Consider the following 19731-nt stretch of genomic DNA (forward strand, 5'->3'; position numbering starts at 1 on the left):
GTGGATCAAACTCAACAAAAATGAAGATATGACCACTATTATCTTCTAGTCAAATAACCTATCTGAATTATTGAATTATTAAAACACATTTGCAAAGTTAAAAATTTATTTCAAGAAAAGCAGCACAATTAAGAGAAATGGATCTCTTGAGTCTGGGGCTGCTGTCATCATATCCAAGAAAAGTGAAGTGCTTTATTTCACATGGCCCTCTGCTCAGCTCTCTGCAGCACTTGCTTCTAGAGAAGCAGCTGAACATCTGCCAGAGAGCTGCCCAGACCATAATTATGAGTTTATTCAATCAGGTGGAGCACCCACATGTCAGCAAAATTGTCACATCCTCTGAAATCCTAGTCGGTTCCATTGTGCAGATATATAAGCAGGCGATGCCTTGCCAGTTTCACTGAAAATTAAAGTTGGAAAAATTTTGGAGCAATTCTGCTCAACTGGGCACAGAAACACAGCCCTAGCCCTGGCTTTGGAGTCTTGCCAACAGGGCTGAACATCTACACCGTGGATGACACTGCAAATGAGTAGATAATACAGTAGACCCTCTCTCAATGACTCTCCTTTTAACTTTCAGCAACTGACCAGAACTCTCCATACCTTCTATACGATAGACCAGTTTGATGCCCACTGTCTGCTGCCCCCTTGACACCCATAGGCTTCCCTAGCACACTGACATATGCCCACTCCACGGTGGAGCTTTACGATTGCCAAGAGTTAGCTGCTTCTGCCAGTTGTACTTATTATTATAACAAGGTCATCTGATTAAATATTAAATAACAAATTGTTTAAATACAAATGCATAAAAAAGACATGTTTCTCTCGAACTTATGGTTACCGGGGGATGGGTGTGGGGAGGGACAGATTGGAAGTTTGGGATTGACAGGTACACACTGCTATATTTAAAAAGTAAATTAATAAATAAGAAAATTCTTAAAGACATGTTTCTGTGAAAACTAGGTTGGAAGATTTGAAAAGGTAAAACTGATAGAAAACTGTTATTCAATTAAGTGTGTCTGAGGAAACATTTAAAAAGTTAGAGGGAGGGACTTCCCTGGTGGCGCAGTGGTTAAGAATCTGCCTGCCAATGCAGGGGACACGGGTTCAAGCCCTGGTCCGGGAAGATCCCACATGCCACAGAGCAACTAAGCCCGTGTGCCACAACTACTGAAGCCTGCGCACCTAGACCCCGTGCTCCGCAAAAAGAGAAGCCTCTGCACCCCAACAAAGAGTAGCCCCTGCTCGCCACAACTAGAAAAAGCCTGTGCGCAGCAAGGACAACCCAACACAGGCAAAAATAAATAAATAAATTTATTTTTTAAAAAAAAGTTAGAGGGAAACATGGATTCGTATCTAGAAGGACTCTATACTCAGATTGCTCCACAAGCATCTTTAAGCAATTGGCCTGTTTCAAAGAAACTCAAACTGGAAATGTCGGGGGTGCATTATGCGTGTGACTTAGCAAGAGATGCCCTACACCTTTCAATAGCAGACCCATTCCCAAAGAAAAGACCTGGGCCCTGTTTCACAACATTGAGGAATTGTTGTGCATTTATATGTTTTAAGTTAAAATAAAATGCTTAACATGTTTACGTTTCTTTTGTTAGTTTGTTTTTGATTCCTCACTTTCACTAACTTTTTCAGCTAACCGACCAGCTGGCTCCAAACCATTAAATAAGCCTTCCACCCTTGTGTGAAAACAATGAAACCAAATACAAACAAAAGCTAAATATGTCACCCCTTGAAGATTCAAGCAAACTCAAGGGCAATAATGTAAAAAATCAGGTGCCATGGTTTTGATGACAAAGAACAAGGATCAGAGTTGCTGTTGGTGTTCATGGGCGACCAGTCCCCAGGCAAGAGGGAATTCAGAGGAGCAAGGGCTGACACTCAGAGTCCCACGCCTGACCTCCGGGTGCAGCCGTGTCGGCTCTACAGCTTCTTGGATCTGTGACAGTCACTTGTTAAGATCAGACCTCATGTATTGATTATATGTGAAATCACTGATTAAGACCAAATCTCTGGTATGAAATAAAAGATTTGTGGGACTTCCCTGGTAGTCCAGTGGTAAAGAATCCGCCTTCCAATGCAGGGGACGTGAGTACGATCCTTGGTCAGGGACCTAAGATCCCATATGCCACAGAGCAACTAAGCCTGCACGCCACAGCTATTGAGCTCGCGCGCCTCAGCGAGAGAGAAGCCAGCGCCCCACAATGAAAGATCCTGCGTGCTGCAACTAAGACCCGACACAGCCAAAAAAATAAAATAAATAAATATAAAGTAAAAAAAAGATTTGTTAAAAATTAAATAGCTTTTCATTTTCTAATGGTCATCAAGGGTCTTGTAAAGCTGAAGATCTTGTTTAAAAACTAGTAACTAAGTTATTTTATCAATGTTGCTTCCTTAGGTTTGGAAACAATGTAATTGGATAAGAATATACTCTTGTTTTGGGGAGATGCATGCAGAAGTATTAGGTGTAAAGTGTCATGGTGTCTACAGTCTACTTTTGAACGGTTTGGCAAGAAAGTGTGTGTGTGTGTGTGTGTGTGTGTGTGTGTGTGTGTGTGCAGCTGTAAAGGCTGGGAAAGCACGTTAACAGTTGAGAAACCTAGATGAGAAGATACATAGGTGTTCATTCTACTGTTTTTCAATCTTCTGAAGATTTAAATTTTTTCCAGAAAAAAATTTATATCCAAGCAAGTAACAACTAATTAGCCTTGTGTTAATTTTAACATGTGTTAAAAGAGCCAAAACTTCTAGTTTCATTCTCTTCCACTTCAATCACAGTTGTTCAGAATTCATACATGTAGAATCTATATACATTTATATAGGAACTATCTTAGTCATGGCAGCCCAACAACAGCCATAGACATCACATGCATTGAAATTCCAGGACCAAACTGGATGTAAACAAATTACCAGCGCTCCATCCACTCACTTATCCATTCAGTCAATCCACAAGCATTTGTTCAGGACATATTATATGCCCCAGTTGCCATTGTGAACAAGACTGGACAATTCCTTCTTTCCTGGGGCTTAGGGCCATCAAGGAAAATATACATTAAACATAGAACTGCAAGTGGCCCAGGGGAGCATATAAGAAGGGGGACCTGACCTAGTTTGGAGGTGTTCAGCAAACATTTATTTGTTCAAGCTAAGGTTGAAAGGTTCCCAGTAGTATAGAGTGACTATGACTTTTACTGTAAGAAATAACATTAAGATGACCGGCATGCATCTTCTTCAGAGTTAGAGGACTGCCCAGCTGCCTCCTCTTATCTGTGGTCCAGAGATGCTTGGAATCCAGGTGTTGTGCGGTGTCTGGGAGGCAGAAGAATCAGAGATGCTCATGGTCTCTGACCATGTAAAACAGTGGCCACACTGCTGTGGAAACTTGAGCCCCAGCTCCTTGCCCAGGTTGAAGTTCCTCGCCCCAGTATCTGGTCCCCTTGGGTGTAGGACTCGGACTTTCCTTCCCGAGGCCCTGCTGCCTCTTCCAGACACCGTGTGGGAACATCTTGCTGGCCCTTCCACTCTTGGGGCCAACGGTCAACAGGTCCCTACACTCCAGAAACAGAAGCCAGGAGAAATCTTGTCTTCAGGCAGCTTTTGCTTTCAGCCCAGTGACAAAAGCATCCCGAAAGTGAGGGGCATACAAGCCTGGCTACTTTCCTGGAATGAGAGAAGAAATGGCATCATAAACAAAGAGCGGATGTGCAAATGAGTGTCTCAAATGGCATAGTGTTCAGAAATCTTCAGAGAATTAGCTCTACCCTACAGACTGGGAATTTAGCTATTGGTTTAGACTGGTAGTATAAGAGTCACCCAGGGGGCCTATTTTGATTACTGAGACCAACACCAGGATTACTGATTCAGTGCATCTAGGGTAGGGCCGAGAATTTGCATTTCTGAGAAGTTTCCAGATAATGCTGATACTGCTGGTCTGGAAATCCACACTTGGAGAACTACTGCTTTAGTAGATATTAGCATACTAGTATACTAAATTAGTATATTAGATTTAGTATATACTTAGTATACTTAAACATGTGACTGAAATGAACACTAACGTTTAAAAACCTAGAAAGACAAGATTAAAATAATTAAGCTAGGTATGACTTAATAACCCCAAGCACCTTGGGAGGAAAAGAGGAAAAATTCAGTCTTCTAAAAAAAAAAAACCAAATAGCCAACCTTGGGAAAAATATAGACTTTCCTTTTCGGTTAATTACTTTCCATTCATATAAATTGAGATGCGTGTAAATGTGGTGAGGATCAATGATGAGTGTATGAAAATTACTATGGACTCCCCTTTCTTTTTTTTTTTTTTCTTTTTGCTGTACGCGGGCCTCTCACTGCTGTGGCTTCTCCCATTGCGGAGCACAGGCTACAGACGCGCAGGCTCAGCGGCCACGGCTCACAGGCTCAGCCGCTCCGCGGTATGTGGGATCTTCCCGGACCGGGGCACGAACCCACGTCCCCTGCATCGGCAGGCGGACTCTCAACCACTGCGCCACCAGGGAAGCCCTCCTCTTTCTTAAATAATAGCATAGCCTACTGTCCTCGGCTCAGAAAATATATTCAATTAAAGATGTTTGTGTATTCTTATTTTGATTGCACAAACAGGTTCCCCACTTTGGGAATATCTGAGGCAATTTCTTTTTCTTTTTCCTACCAGCCATCACATCTCCTAGCCTTGCCCTGCCTCTGCTGTCAATTACTATCTTTTCCTGGGGAAAATAAACTGATTTCCAGTCAATATTAACACCGCCCCAAAAAAGATAAATATATAACTATAGAAGGTGTGTCAAAAATTTTTTTAAATCCACTGTTTAAATCTGTTTCTCTTTGTTCCTCTGCTGGCAGAGAGGAATTTAAAAATTGACCTTCATTAGAGTCGGCGTGTGCAGAGATGTGAAAGCTGGGCCTGTAAGTGTGTCAAAGTGACTAGTTAGACGGGTAAGAGTTCCCAAGTTCACAGCTGAATTTTTGGTTTTGTTTTTTAATAAGAAAAAGCATTTTGATATTAGCTCCAGTTAATCAGTTTGTTCTTTAAAATACATGACGGGTACTGATAATCTTTTCTCAGTATTGAACATTATTTCAGGAAAAGAAAACCTTAGAATTACCTATAGAAGATATCACCAATTAATATACACAAATACATATATGTTCATTTTGCTGAACCTAAGAAATTTGCAAACATTAGACCACTTTCTACCTACAACAATGGAAATTTCATATGGTTCAACTATATATATATATATATATTTTAATTTTACTTATTTATTTAACCATTGTTTAATTGAAGTATAGTGCATTTACAATGTTGTGTTAGTTTCAGGTGTACGGCAAAGTGATTCAGTCATATATATGTTTTCTTTTTCAGATTCTTTTCCATTTTAGGTTATTACAAGATATTGAATATAGTTCCCTGTGCTATACAGTAGGTCTTTGGTTCAACTATATATTGTTCTGAAAAAAAGGAGAGTTGACTTGGTTTTTTGCATAAATAAATTACTTGAAATTCCTAAATACAATAAAAATGATGTACTCTCCACAGTTCTATGTACATCTCACTTTTCTACTCTATTTCTATTGATAAATTGCTACAGTATCACAGGGATCCTGCTAAATAGTGTTTGATGCTCAAAGAACAGAAAAATAGGTTTGCTTTTGTTCTGTCAGTTGGGCTCTATTAAGCCATTTTTAAACAAAACCCTTTCTCTTTCCCTCTTCCTAGGGCTGTGTCTGTAAAGACAAAGGCCAGTGCTTCTGTGATGGGACGAAAGGGGAGAAGGTAAACACAAAACCTTCATTCTGCTTCTTTTCTCCAGAGAGCTCATTAAAGGATTCACACTCTTCTTTCATTCGTAGCAAAAAGATCAGCAGTATGATATTCCATTCCCCAAGTCCAATTTCAAAGTAGCTGTATATAAACATGAACCTGGGGTGGTAGAAAAAGGCCTTGGAGGGAAACTTCAAATAACTTGTATAAATACCGGCAGTTACTCTAACTCTCTTGATCTGTAAAGAAAAGATAGTAAGTTAAAGAACAACAGAGTTTATAAGAATGCCTCCGTGTGTATACCCTATTTACATTGTTGCTAAACGCGAGAGAACAACTGAAAACAACTTGATTGCCTCACTTTGACAGAAACATTGAAACCTGCAGATTTTGCCCTGCAGCATTGGTGTGAGGGTGCCCCCTGTTGGAAGAATCTTGCATCAGCACTCTAGCTGAGGCAAAAATTCGGTGGAGGAAAGCATCTTCATTGTAGAATTGGAGTGAAAAATGAGTGCCGTGAAATCTCATTAATTCGCTCCATTAACTTTCAATTTGTGATAATTAAGACAGAGGCAGAACTAAAGTTTTTCCTTTGTTTACAAAACCCTTTTCTCAGATATGCTAATGAATTGCTTAACAATATTGAAAGATGACTGCTTAAAAATATTTTTAGAAGCACATATTTTAAGCTTTTTAGACAAAATAATAAAAATTACCATATTTATTTTAAAGTATTCTATAATTCATGTGTAGTTTGACTTAGGGTATTTCCTGAAGCTGTGAAAGTAGTATATTCAGATCCATGTTGGAAAGCTATGATTCATTCTCGAATTCAAGAAGCATTTATGGAATCCCTACTCTGGGTGAGACGCTGTTCAAGGTGTGTGAAGGTAATGGAGTATTAAGAGGGGTCTAGCAAATGCTTTTATTTCTCTTTTTATTGGATTTCACACACAGTGTGAAATCGCTGACTTGATCACTCTTTTAAAAATCAAATTTGCTAATTGTGTAACTAGATTGACTGAATCAACCTGTGGCCTTTACTATTAAAGAGTAACCGTAGGATCTGTGTCCACGGGAAGATTATTTGTGGCAGAAACATGTCCCTCATTGGGCCTAAATTACTAAATTACTCACTCATCCCTGAGGGCTTTCCCGTAACATCATCTCTTAACTATTTAGCTCACACTTTTCGTTTTGCCACTCGATCTCTCTCCTGCATCTCCTCCACAAACAGCAGATTGAATCCCTAATCCCTGTGTAATCAAGAAAGGACTAAAACTCATAGCCTGTGTGTGGTTCTTTCAAGCTACATAGCAATTATGCACACTCTCAAGACATTCTTGTGCCTGATTTTCACTGTCTCTCCATCCCCCAGAAAACACACTCCACCAACCTCCATCTCTCTAGCTGGGCTTTCCCCTCGGTTCTTGACTCATGCTCCCTTAATCTCTGTTCTGGGCAGCTCTACCATTTGGGTAAATGTAGAGTTTCCAGAAGACCAAAGACAAACACTTTCAAGCCTACAGACAAATACTAACAGCTGAAAATTTAGAGTTACTCTTGTACTTACTGCTGAGGGCTATTTTTTTTTTAATCCAAGGAAAAAATATGCAAAATATTATCATTACATCATAAAGAAAAGAAAATGATGGTTATGGGTGTGTTTATTCCTGGGAATTGCTGTTCTCTGTGTTTATTGTCTTGTTTTGATTTTAACAGGGGGAGAAAGGCTTTCCCGGACCCCCTGGGCCTCCCGGCCAGAAAGGATACCCAGGTCCGGAAGGCCTGCCTGGACCACAGGGACCCAAGGTATGCCAGTCTGTGAGTTCAAAAAATCCCCAGTCCACTTAATCTTCTTTATGCTGACCCCAGGGCTGCTGAGAACCTGGAGAGAGTTCCACATCGCAGCCAGCTGATGGACGCTCTGGTAATTTCCTGCTCCAGTCTTAGCTGGGCCCTCCAAACTGAATCTTATTCCAAGATGATTCAAATGATTATCATTATCTTCAAGCTCCCTGCTCTACCTCATCCCCCTCCCTGAGCTACAGTCTCCCTACCTGCATCGGCCCCTCCCTTCTTGCGTCCCACATGAAAGGATGAGTTCTTTTTACCTTCCATTCAGGACCTATCCCTCTACCGGTATCCTGGTCGCTGGGATTCCTACTAGAACCCTGTTCTGATGGTGTGTCCTCTTTCTCAGCCATTTCAACTTTCCTTTTGATGTTGGTTTTTCTCTTTCCATCCTTAAGCATGCAAATATAAAACCCGTACCAATATAAACTTCCTCTAGATCGTTCAGGTCCTGTAACCAAAGGATTGCCATCCTTTCCCTGTCTTACATTTCTCAGTCAAGCTTCTTTTAAAAAAATAAAATAACTAACCACACTGGCTGTGTTTCATCTCCTATTCACTCCTCAGCCAGCAACAATTTGTTTCCTGCCCACTGCCCTGAAAACCCATGACCTCCAGGTCACCCATGACCTCCAAAAGGCCAATGCAGAAGGATACTCTGTGTCTTTATCTGACCTGGACCCCTCTGCTTTGCTTCCAACTGTGTGGGTCACTCTCTTCTCCTGGAAACACATGTCTTTGTTTCTGGAATCCTCTTTTCTTTGCTTTCCTCTTTCTCTGCTGGTCCCTTACACATCAGGCATCCTAAGGTTCCTACCAGAGCCTACTGCCCTTCACACTCATCACAGATTTTTATCCTAAAGTCTGTGATACAACAAAGGGCTTTGTTTCAATAAATGCCCTAGAGGATTTGCTAACTAACTGTATAACCACTAGATCTGCTGATGGCTCTTTCCTGCTGTGGACTTAAGCCTGGGCTCTCACGCATCCACTGGGTCACTCCCCTGGCTGCCGGTTTCCAGGGAGCTGTGAACTAACTAATAAATTACGAAAATGCAATTATAATTGATCCACACAGAGTCTTTTTAAATTTCAGATGTATAGACTATTTAGGCAACATTTTCTGCTAATTTATTCTGAGCCAGGCATTGGGACATTTATTCTTGACTAGATCTCATTTATCCCTCACATTGATCCCATCAATCATGACTATGGTTACATATCATTATCTCCATCTTAGAGATGAGGAAACTGATTCTCAGAGCACTTAAGTAATTTGTTCTGGATTACATAGCTAATAGGTGACAAAATCACAGTTCAAATCCAGTATTAGATGACACCAGAATCAAACTCCTACAGCCAAAGAAACTAAACCCACACCTACGGTTTCCAAGGAAAACTGCAAAGCTTATTATTTCCCAGGAATTCTACTTTATTGTATTTGTGTATGCTTTTTGTTTCTTCATTTCTCCTTCCTCTGATCCTAATTTTGAAAAAGTCATTCAGATTCTGGACATTTGGTGTCTGATTTCAGACATGTTTAGTGTCTGAACATTCCGCTGCGTTCCTTCAGGGTGTGGCCTCAGATTTCCCTCCATTCTCCTGGTAGAATGAAGTTGTCACTTCAACGCAGGACTTAGGATCAGCTTAATGCCAACTCCTTCCTTTTTATTTTGTCCTCTGCACCCCACTCTGCTGGTTTCCTTAACATTTCTTTAGAGAAGCCAGCAATAAATTAAAATTATAGTTGTAAATACATGGTGCTTCGTATAGGTTACATGGTGTGCAGGTATTTCCTAAAGTTCATCCAGAAACTTATGTTGTCATGAGTTCATATGTTAAAGTATAGCTCAGAGATGTAGTCACAAATGATAATCCGATCAAAGGCAGACAATCAGAGAATATTAAAACCTGACCAAAAAGATTTTTCAGGTTTATAAATGTCTTAATTTTAAATATTTTCTATATATTCTCCTATAGAAGATATGAGAAAATTTATAATGGGGATGTGAAACCTGCAAGTCACGCTTCTGCCTTTGCAGATTACACACAGCATCCTGCAGAGGAGGGGGCCATGGTCACACACCCAGGAATTCTACCTCAGACAGGAAAGGCTGACTTTGGCCTTGACAGTCCAGTCTCAGAAGGCTCTGTAACAACCTTTTCCTCAAATAATCAGAAATACCAAAACATACTGAAACTCTCAGGAATGATGAAAAACTTTTGGATAATGGAACTTTCACACCAAGTGGCCTCGTTAAGACAGTTTTGTTTGTGGTTATTCTCTAAGAAACAGGACCTCCAAATGTATTCATCGTGTTCTTGAAGCAAGTTTATCTCTGGTTCAGGCAGTCCTTAGTTTGCTATTTATTTATTTGTGCCCACCAGGGACATTTTGCTAATAAAGTGTTTCTCATGCACAGAAATATTGGCTGCCATTCTCATCCACTGTTGTAATCGTGTCATTCATCCTTATCAGCCCCCGGCAGCTGTCTGGCTAATGTGGGGCTTTTCCAGAGGCACTTCTCAGACACTAATGTGAGCAAGAATTATCATCACATCTTGTTGAAATGCAAATTCTGAATCAATAGGTCTGGGAGGTGAGGGAGCTTTATTTCTAACAAGCTCCCCGATGAGGCTACTGTTGGATCCCGCACCTTGAGTAGCAAGGGTATGAATGGATTTTTGTTTGTCCTTTCGGATAAATACTATAGCGCCAATGAAACAACAAGCAATTGAACCGTATTAACGATGAAATAATCGCAAGAGCAAAACTCTTTGGCGTGTGAATAAAACTGGGACCTTTCATTTATGGGCTTATTAGTGCCAAATAATTGTCACAGTGCTTACCTTTTGTTTTCTCCTTTGGATCTAGGGCTCTCCAGGACTTCCAGGATTCACTGGTCCCAAAGGCGTGAGGGTTAGTAGTCCAACCAGTCTAGCCTGACTGTTTGCTGAAAATTCTTTTTTTTAAAAAAAGAAATCTGCACTGTAAAAGTTATACAGATGTCACAAAGGAGTACATTGTGTGTGATACACTTCTATAGATGAAGTTCAGGAACAGGTAAAACCAGTCTATAATGGTAGAAGTCAAAATAGTCCTTACTTTGTTGAGGGTAGGTGTTAACTGACTTTGAGAGGGCATGAGGGAACCATCTGGGGTGTTGGAGATGTTCTATGTCTGGATGGGGTGACTGTATCACCAATATATGCATATGCACATATATAAACATTCCTCAATCTGTTTGTGGAAGATTGGAGCACTTTACTGTATGCAAATGAAACCTGAAATAATCTACCCAAGAAAGGCCCAAAGCAATCTTAATCATCTCTTTTTAAAAGTTATATAAATGGAAGATTTACAAAGTTTGTCAAGCCTTTTTTTGTTTTTCAAATAGTTTTTAGTGTTCCCAATTATAGTTGCAGAACGGGGTTATTGGCATGGTAAATCATTTTTTGTTTATAGGTTGAACATCTTTAAAGAGTTTTTTTCTTGCCACCCTGTCTGTTTTCTATGTCTTTAGGGAACAACTGGATTACCAGGATTTTCAGGTCCTCCTGGACTTCCAGTAAGTAATGAGAAAAATGTGTAAATGGAATAATAAGAAGTAAGCTCATTTTAATAAAGATGTTAAAGCAATAGCACAAGAAAATGAGTACTGATACATTTGCTACATGATGAAAATATCAGAATCACATAGTGTATTAGAGTGTGGATTTACAAGACATACAAGTCAAATTATATTTCCTGAGATACAAACAGATGGAACAGATTGAGATGGAATGGGATGGGATGGGATGGGATAGAATAGAATAGAATAGAATAGAATAGAATGAACTCTGCTTGATAGCACAGGATAATAAAATAATAAAATAGTTACCTCTGTGCACACTTCCCTCTTCTCTTTCCTTTACGCCAGCTTAACACAGCGTGCTAATGGACTTATTTTATATAGAAAGACCTTTTGTTTTATCTTAAATATCTGTATCTCACTGGATAATTTTTGGTTTTAATTAGCCTATTTTATTTGCTATGATTTTTATTTAAATTATTATCTAAAATAACTAATTTACTACTTTATTTAAATAACCATTTATACCTAAAGAACTATCTAAATTAGCCCATCTTTTCCCACCATGGTTTCTGCACTGTTTCCACCTGTTCCCGGGGCCTGATTATCTCTCCTTTTTGAGACTTGCTCTATTGTTTAGGGCATCCCAGGCCATCCTGGACCGTATGGACCTGTCGGTTTGCCAGGATGCAATGGTTCTAAGGTATGTATGCCTCACACAGGAGATGGTTAGTTAACGTTTTGCTAAATGAATAAATCAAGGTGAAGTAGTAATGAGACAGGCTAGGCTTTCCTTGAAATATTCTTTTAGCCAGAACCAATGGTATGTGTCTTCAGGGCAGACATATGATGGTTTTCTTTCTTCTTATGCCTTTTTCTTTACTTTCTTCCAGTTTTATTGAGATATAATTGACATACAGCAATACATAAGTTCAAAGTGTACAGCATAATGATTTGACTTACATACACCATGAAATGATCATCACAGTAGTTTAGTGAACCCACCATCTCTTATAGATACAAAATTAAAGAAAGAAAAAAAGTTTGTGTGTGTGATGAGAACTCTTAGGATTTACGCTATCAATGTTCATGTATAACATCCAGCAGTGTTAATTAGATTTATCATGTTGTGCATTCCCTCCCTAGTACTTATTTATCTTATAACTGGAAGTTTGGAGTACCATTTGAGTGTCTGCATCCAATTCCCCTCCCGTCCCCCACCTTGCTTTCTTTTTTTAAAATTTTATTTATTTATTTTTGGCTGCCTTGGGTCTTCGTCGCTGCATGCGGGCTTTCTCTAGTTCTGGCGACCGGGGGCTACTCTTCGTCACACTGCGCGGGCTTCTCATTGTGGTGTTTTCTCTTGCTGCGGAGCAGGGGCTCTAGGTGTGCGGGCATCAATAGTTGTGGCATGCAGGCTCAGTAGTTGTGGCTCGCAGGCTCTAGAGCGCAGGCTCAGTAGTTGTGGTGCATGGGCTTAGTTACTCCGCAGCATGTGGGATCTTCCCAGACCAGGGCTCAAACCCATGTCCCCTGCATTGGCAGGCGGATTTTTAACCACTGCACCACCAAGGAAGTCCCCCCCACCTTGCTTTCTGATTGCTTTTTAAGGAAGTTCTCTGATGCCCTCCCACCAAAAGATAACTGGGGGCTCAAATGGTTATTTGCATCTGAGGTTGTGAGTGTATATAAATCAGAAATAAGGCTTGGAATGCAAAATTGGTCTTTGGAATAGAATGACTGAGCTTTTCGATGTTCATTCATCTCCTTTGTTTCCTGACTGCACTCTCCTTTTCCCCAGAATGGTGGCCATGAAAGGAGTAAAGTTTCAAGGAAGCAGCAATTGAAAAGTTCTTGGCACAATTAGCCTTTTGCCATTTATGCACAATTTGAGAAACAGTAGATTCTAATCCTGTTTTCAATTAAGATAATGGTGTCCTGGCCTTCAGCCTCGTGACCCAGTAGCTGTAAGGAATTTGGGTTACTTTGTCTAGATTTACCACTGCAGGGTTGGAAGAGAGAAACAGGGAAATTATCTCAATAGGCTGTTCTAGAACAACTAAGAAGAATGACAAGCTCTGTATGTCTTCCAGGGTGAGCAAGGGTTTCCAGGACTTCGGGGGACACCAGGCTACCCAGGCATCCCGGTACGTTTATATTTCTAACTCCCCATCCAAGACATAAAGTACAATTACAAAGAGTTTCCTTTGGAATGACCACATACAGAAATCTGTCATGACCTTGGGGAAGTCTGAAGCAGCCGACAGTAGACATTCAACTAATAGTTGAGAAATGAATGAATAAATGCACTTTGAGACTTTGTTTTGCTTTTGAGACACTGAAGGGGAGATGTGAACTAGACAGTGGGAAAGGCCTGGATTGTGGTGACTCAAGGATGGAAGAGAGGAGAAAAGGGCCCTGGAACTGGGACTTAGAGAGCTCCAGCATGTAATGTGAGATCAAGGACAATAAGCCTGTAAAGGAGGAAGGGCCCTTAAGGTAGAAGAAAGCAGAGAGTGTATTCTGGAAGCCCAGGGAAGATGTTGCTAAATAATAAAAATTTGACTGAGTAAATCTGACCATCTAATATTGGCCTTAGTGGATGATTCATGAGTCCTGCAGCATCCCATCTAGCAAGGAGAGAGTTGCTGCATCCGACCATAGATAGGAAAGGTTTTTAAAGCCAGAGAGGGAATGGAAAAAATGACATTATTAGCAAAGAATGTATTGTTTTATTAACAAAGAAGGCATTTTCTTAGGCAAAGCTGCCTCTTAAGGGGAATGGAAGGTGTTATTGGGTGGAATATCTTATTAGTGCAGACCAGGAATTTCCAGGTTGGCGGGTCAAAGGTCACATTCCTAGGGTAGGTTAAAACCGTAGTCAGGTTAGGTATTAAGTCTTGGTTTACTGCTGTGGACCTAACAGGAGTGATTCCATCTTGGACCCATCTCCTTTTTAACAATTTCCAGTAAAGGGGAGTGACAGACAGCTGCCTAGTGCTGCTGAGAAATCCAGTAAGGCGGGAACTAAGGTGTTGTCGTCGGTTTCAGTAACATCAAAGTCACTGCAGACTTTAACTTCCATGACAGGTGGAGGGAGGACATAGACGTGAGTGTAAGAAAGATGTGAGAGATGAAGAGAGTGGGAAGTTCGCCGATGACATGAAAGATAGACAAGGCAGTATGGGGAGGATGGATTTAGGGGGAGACTTTGTTTAAATGAGAAAGACTTGAGCATGTTTAAAAGCCAGTGGGAGGTACAGAGCAGGGAGAGAAGGCAGAATAGCAGGGAGGACAAAGCAGGGATGCTGTGTATTTGATTAGCCTCTGGTCGCTAATATGCCGCTCCTTTTCCTAGGGTGCCGTTGGTTTGAAAGGAGAGAAAGTAAGTTATTTGTGGCATGTTATTGTCAAAAAATCTCTAATTGTACATATGAAAGGGACTTGTATTAAACAATAAGACATAAGTAATTACAAATCAGATCTCATGATTAATTCAGAAATCATAGTACTTAGGACATGATATTTATTCCTATTGAACAACTTCTACTTCTTGTCATAGATATGTCTTCAGGAATACAAGTTTTGTATTATTCTTTAGGAAAATAGGGTCTGGGAAAAGAGAGCTGAACTTATGCTCAGGGCCCCAAATTCTAGATAAGGAATTGCCACTCATTTTGCTGTCTTGGGAAATGGTCTATTATTCTTGTGTCTTTCTTCCCTCCACAGTAAATGGTCAAGTTTAGAAAATACGAAAATACTTTAAATTCTTCAAAATGGAATAACTAAACAATCCTAAAGCATTTCTCTAAGTATATATCCTGAAAGCGCTTTTATCCTTGAAGCGGTATGACCTTGAATAACCATTTAGAGGAGTTTTGAAGATATAACATTGCTTATGGTTGACGAACTTCTTCATTTTCAAGGGGGCTCCTGCTGAAGGAGAAGGTGTAGCCCTTGATGGAAAAGGTGACCCTGGGTTGCCAGGAGCTCCAGGATTCCAGGTACGCACTTCAGAGAAGATCCCTATCATTCTCCATCTCTTTCCCTCTGTCTCTCTCTTTCCATCTCTTTTTTCTTCTTCTTCTGCTCTCTCTCTCTTCTTCTCCCTCTATCTCTTTCTCACTTTCTTACAAATATTATTCATAGATATTCATATCTCTTCTGTTTACATATTTACCTCATTTTATTCTAACACATTCACCTCATTATAAGAAACTACATTTAGCTCATATAAAAAAGGTGATTTTGTACATATGTCTTTTAGCCTCTTCTTAAGTCTCAATCACCCAAGCTTTACTAAATCTGAGAAAGAGCCTTCAAGGAATGGTTGTGTTCCACTTTGTATTTGTTGAAATCCCGGGTAAGATTGTATTACACGTTGAATACAATTTAAAATCGTCATATTACGTAACAGTCCTATTGTAAAGTTTGCATGATAGTAGTATTTTATTTAACTGCACCTTTCTCCTGTTGAATAGTTTGCTTTCTGATCTCTATGTGTGTAGCCGGAGGGTGACCCAGAATAGATACAAGGAAAGAGCTATTTGGTGGCTGTGTGCACTTTACTCTGTGATTCAGAAGGATCTTTAGATAATAAGTTATTTGATTGGTATGTTTTTGAAGACCCTCAAAAAGCTTTCTTGCTGTAAAGAAGTAGGAAAAATAAACGTGTCTTAGCCAAAAAAAGGGGGGGGATCTTTTGATACTAACTTTTAGGTTAATTAATCAGAAATATTTTAACTTAATTCAGAAGTATAGGTGGAAATTCCTGGGCAGAGATAGGAATTTGCCTGAGTGAGTCAAAGAGTTTGAGTTAAGGTTGTTGAACATCTATATGGTGAGCCATGGCAGCTGATGATGGGCTGCAAAACTGAAGAATGACACGGTTCGGAGCCGTATAAGCTTTTGAGAAAAGATGCAGAATATGATGGCTCTTGTGTTTTTGCTTAGGAAGCATTTAGGGAGCCAGATGCTGAGGGCAGGGCATCTAGTAAGAGGAGATAGTAGCAATCTGGGACACGGATGTATCCCTTCAATGTGTATTGAGTGTTGGCCGTGTACCACATTGTGCTACTGCTGAAAGTATAGCAGTGGGACCTTCAGTCATACAAGAAATCCTTATTACGTGCCAGGTAGGTTCCAGGGGCTAGTTAGGTGCTGGGGATACCACAGTGCACAAATCTCCAAAAATAGTTTAACAAAAATGTTTGCCCTCATGGCACATTCTAGAAGGAGAACATATTTTAAAATGTAAATGACTAAGTATATGTTGTATTAGATAGTAATAAATGCCAAGGAGAAAAATAATGCAGGGTTGGGGGATAGGAAGTGTCCAGATTAGAAGGAAGGTTGTGGCATTAGGTCGGATGGGCAGGAAGGCCCCATGGAAAGGATAACGTTTGAATAAAGATAAGAAAAGGGAGAGAAAGTGAGTTATAGAGATATCGGGGGAAAGAGGATTCTAGGCAGAGGCAGAGCAGGTGGAAGGGCCCAGAGATAAGAGCGTGCTTTGAGAGGGAGAGAGAGAGAGAGAGAGGAAACATTTCTAAAAATTGTAAAACTCTTCTAAAGTAAAGCAACTGCTCTAGTCATTTTCCTGGAAATAGTACCATCGGGATGATCCTGGTAGCCTGTTATACATGGCAACACATGTTACACATGGCCTCTATTGAAATCAATTGCAGCCATAAATAAGAAACATTAGGCTCTGATTTTTCTAAAATAGTTTAATGCATTTAACTAATGGACATCGTTCTTCAGTGAGAAGTAAATGTAAACTTATTCTAATTCTTCTCTTAATTTAAAGGGTTTGCCAGGCCTTCCAGGTTTTCCTGGACCTATTGGTCCCCCTGGCCCTCCAGGATTCTTTGTGAGTATGAAGCCACCATTGCTGTACATATCGTAACTAATAAAAGAATTGTAGCCTAAAATTTTAAACAGAGTTTTAGGCTTGATTCATTACCTGCTGTAATTTTAACTGGTGGATTTTTCTAGGGCTTTCCAGGAACCATGGGACCTCCAGGACCTAAGGTAGATGACAATTCCTATGTTGTGTCAGCCAGAACATCCTAACCGATCTAAAAGCCAAACTCAGTCTGATTCCACATGTGGGTCACTGCTGGGCACCCCTCTGGAACTCACAAGGATTCCCAGCAGGGAAGTAAGCATGGCTAGCAGCTCTGCACCTCCTCCTTCCCTTCTCCCTGCACTTCAGTAACTTGATCTCTGATACAAAGCGTCTTCATTCAATTATAAGGAGTTCCTCATCAGGAAAAGGGCAAGGACTCCTACTCTTTATGTTTCCCGCAACACTTTACCTTATATATTGTTTTACTGGGCTGCTTCCTAAAGCCAACCTGTTTTTATACTAGTAAATAAAAATGACTATTCATGGACTCATTAAGCACAGTCCTGCATTTCTTTCTATTACAAAGGCCAACTGTTAGTATGGGGGAGGAAAAAAACTTTTTCTTCTATCTTCTTAGGTTCAGTGAGTGGGTTAACTGTAGGAAGAAAGTTTGATTTCATATGCATGTGGAGACCTCACAGAAATGAAATAAAAAACCCCAAAGAGGCAGTCAGACCCAGAGGCTTGTATACCATTTTAACAAAGGGTGATAAATTTGTGGAGGAGTGACAGGACAAAGGAACAGGGTTTTGAGCTTCAAGGGGCAGTAGATTGTGGAAAGGTCAATATATGGGGGAAACTAACAGAAGATAAGTGTTATTTCAGTAAAGTTTGTTTATGCAGACTTAAGTGTGTGTTGTCTCCAGGGATGACTTGTCTTCTCTTCCTGGTACAGGAGAGGGGAGGGTGACACCTTCACAAAGGGAAATTTAGGCCCTGTCTTGAGGCAGATGGGGGAGAACAAGGAACTTTTTTTGCATTTGCTGTTTCTCACTTGCCTTCAGCTCAAAATAATTCTTCTGCCAAAGTGGTATATTTTGGGGTGGCATATTCTGATCCCCTTCATTATTTTAAGTAAGAAAATATTGAGCAAGGCTGAGCCCCACCAGGAAATTACTTACTATCAGATAGCCTTTGTGTGTAGGGTACTTGCCAAGGTGCTTTCACATTTATTGTTTCATTGATGTGTGTACACACACACACACACACACACACACACACACACGTGCACACACATACATACCCTGTGAGATGAATAGGTTCAGGTTAAGTGCTTTTCTCTACAGCTTGTGGCCTAATTGGGGGAAAATCTGCAAACTCAAGAGCAGAAAAGCAAAGACACATTGGTTGAAATGATAGATTACTGAAGAGAGATGATTCACAGACTTATCTCATGTCACTAACTTACTAGTGAAGTCAGGTTGCTTGAATTCTATTCTTAGTTCTCTATTAAGTTTTGAATTTCAGAATCCTGAAGATCAGCTACACATCCCTCTTATTTTTAAGATGGGGAAACTAGGGCATCAGGAAGTTACCAGCCAGAGGAAGCAAAATTGGCTGGTGGCTGAGCCAGAAAAATGTCCTCTGAGCTGGGTTCCTTCCCCTGGCCCACACCATCTCCTGTTATCACTTGCCCTATTAAGTAAATCCCTTAAGCTTTCTGCCCTTCAAGATCTCTACTTTTAAAAGAAACATGTTGCCACTCCACTCCAAGAAATAGCTAAAATAACTTTCACGATACTAACATTACAGTTAAAATATAAATGTTCAATTATAAACATTGAACCTTAATGGGTTTAGACTATACATTCATGTTCATTTTTTAAAAAATAATTTGGTTTTGTGTTTTCTTACAGGGTCACATGGGCGATAACGTGATAGGACAAAAAGGAGAGCGGGTAATTTAAATTCTGTGGTTTATTTGTGGGCAAGATATTTTAAGTTCCCTAGCAATCAACTTACACAATTTATGCACTAAGTCACACTGAAACGAAAGTATTTCCTGTGTCTCAGGTTTCATTTGCTTTATCTTCCTAGGTAAGAACTAAAGAGGAAATGTAGATCTCTCAAGCTTAGTTTTTTATTCCTGAGTGTATTTGTCTTTAGGGTATGAAAGGATTAACAGGACCGCCGGGACCACCAGGAACAGTTATCGTGACACTAACCGGCCTGGTTAACAGAACGGTAACTCTTCAATTTTATTATTAAGGTTGCGCCTTCCCCTTTCTAGGATGAGGTCCTTTGATCCCTTACCTCTTTTATAAGCTCTGTCACCTGGGCCCAGCTCAGCCAACTGGGCTTTTATTCCTTCTCCATCTTTTACTCGAGAACTAGAAAACATGAAATGGGGAAGATACAAGGCAAGCCACTCCCAACATTCTTGAAGGAAGAGCCTAGATCTAATTTTGCTAACCCATTATCCCCATCCCTCTCCTTGTTGCTAACATAGGGTGGGTATATGGTGAGTATTTTTTGAATAAACAGTAGCAAAATGGTGTGTGGCTCTGATGCAATTGGATAGCAATGACCTAAAGATAAGGGTAGAGCAGTATCATAATCAAATGGGACATTTTTACCCTGCCGTCATAACCCCAAGGCAGTGTGGCCCC

General features: G+C 40.2%; 1 protein-coding gene across 1 annotated transcript in view; it reads left to right on the top strand.

Annotated features, from left to right (window-relative positions):
• The window catches only part of COL4A3 (collagen type IV alpha 3 chain), a 134794-nt gene that overhangs the window by 57037 nt on the left and 58026 nt on the right, over positions 1 to 19731 (top strand). Inside the window, exons 2-13 of the mRNA XM_082841184.1 lie at positions 5741 to 5797; positions 7508 to 7597; positions 10515 to 10559; positions 11164 to 11208; positions 11852 to 11914; positions 13305 to 13358; positions 14570 to 14596; positions 15138 to 15215; positions 17021 to 17083; positions 17209 to 17244; positions 18979 to 19020; positions 19229 to 19306. Coding sequence (XP_082697310.1) covers positions 5741 to 5797; positions 7508 to 7597; positions 10515 to 10559; positions 11164 to 11208; positions 11852 to 11914; positions 13305 to 13358; positions 14570 to 14596; positions 15138 to 15215; positions 17021 to 17083; positions 17209 to 17244; positions 18979 to 19020; positions 19229 to 19306 — 678 coding nt within the window. The remainder of the gene's footprint in view (positions 1 to 5740; positions 5798 to 7507; positions 7598 to 10514; positions 10560 to 11163; positions 11209 to 11851; positions 11915 to 13304; positions 13359 to 14569; positions 14597 to 15137; positions 15216 to 17020; positions 17084 to 17208; positions 17245 to 18978; positions 19021 to 19228; positions 19307 to 19731) is intronic.

The sequence above is a fragment of the Leucopleurus acutus genome, assembly GCF_964270905.1.
Source record: "Leucopleurus acutus genome assembly, chromosome: 6".
NCBI classification, from domain to species: domain Eukaryota; kingdom Metazoa; phylum Chordata; class Mammalia; order Artiodactyla; family Delphinidae; genus Leucopleurus; species Leucopleurus acutus.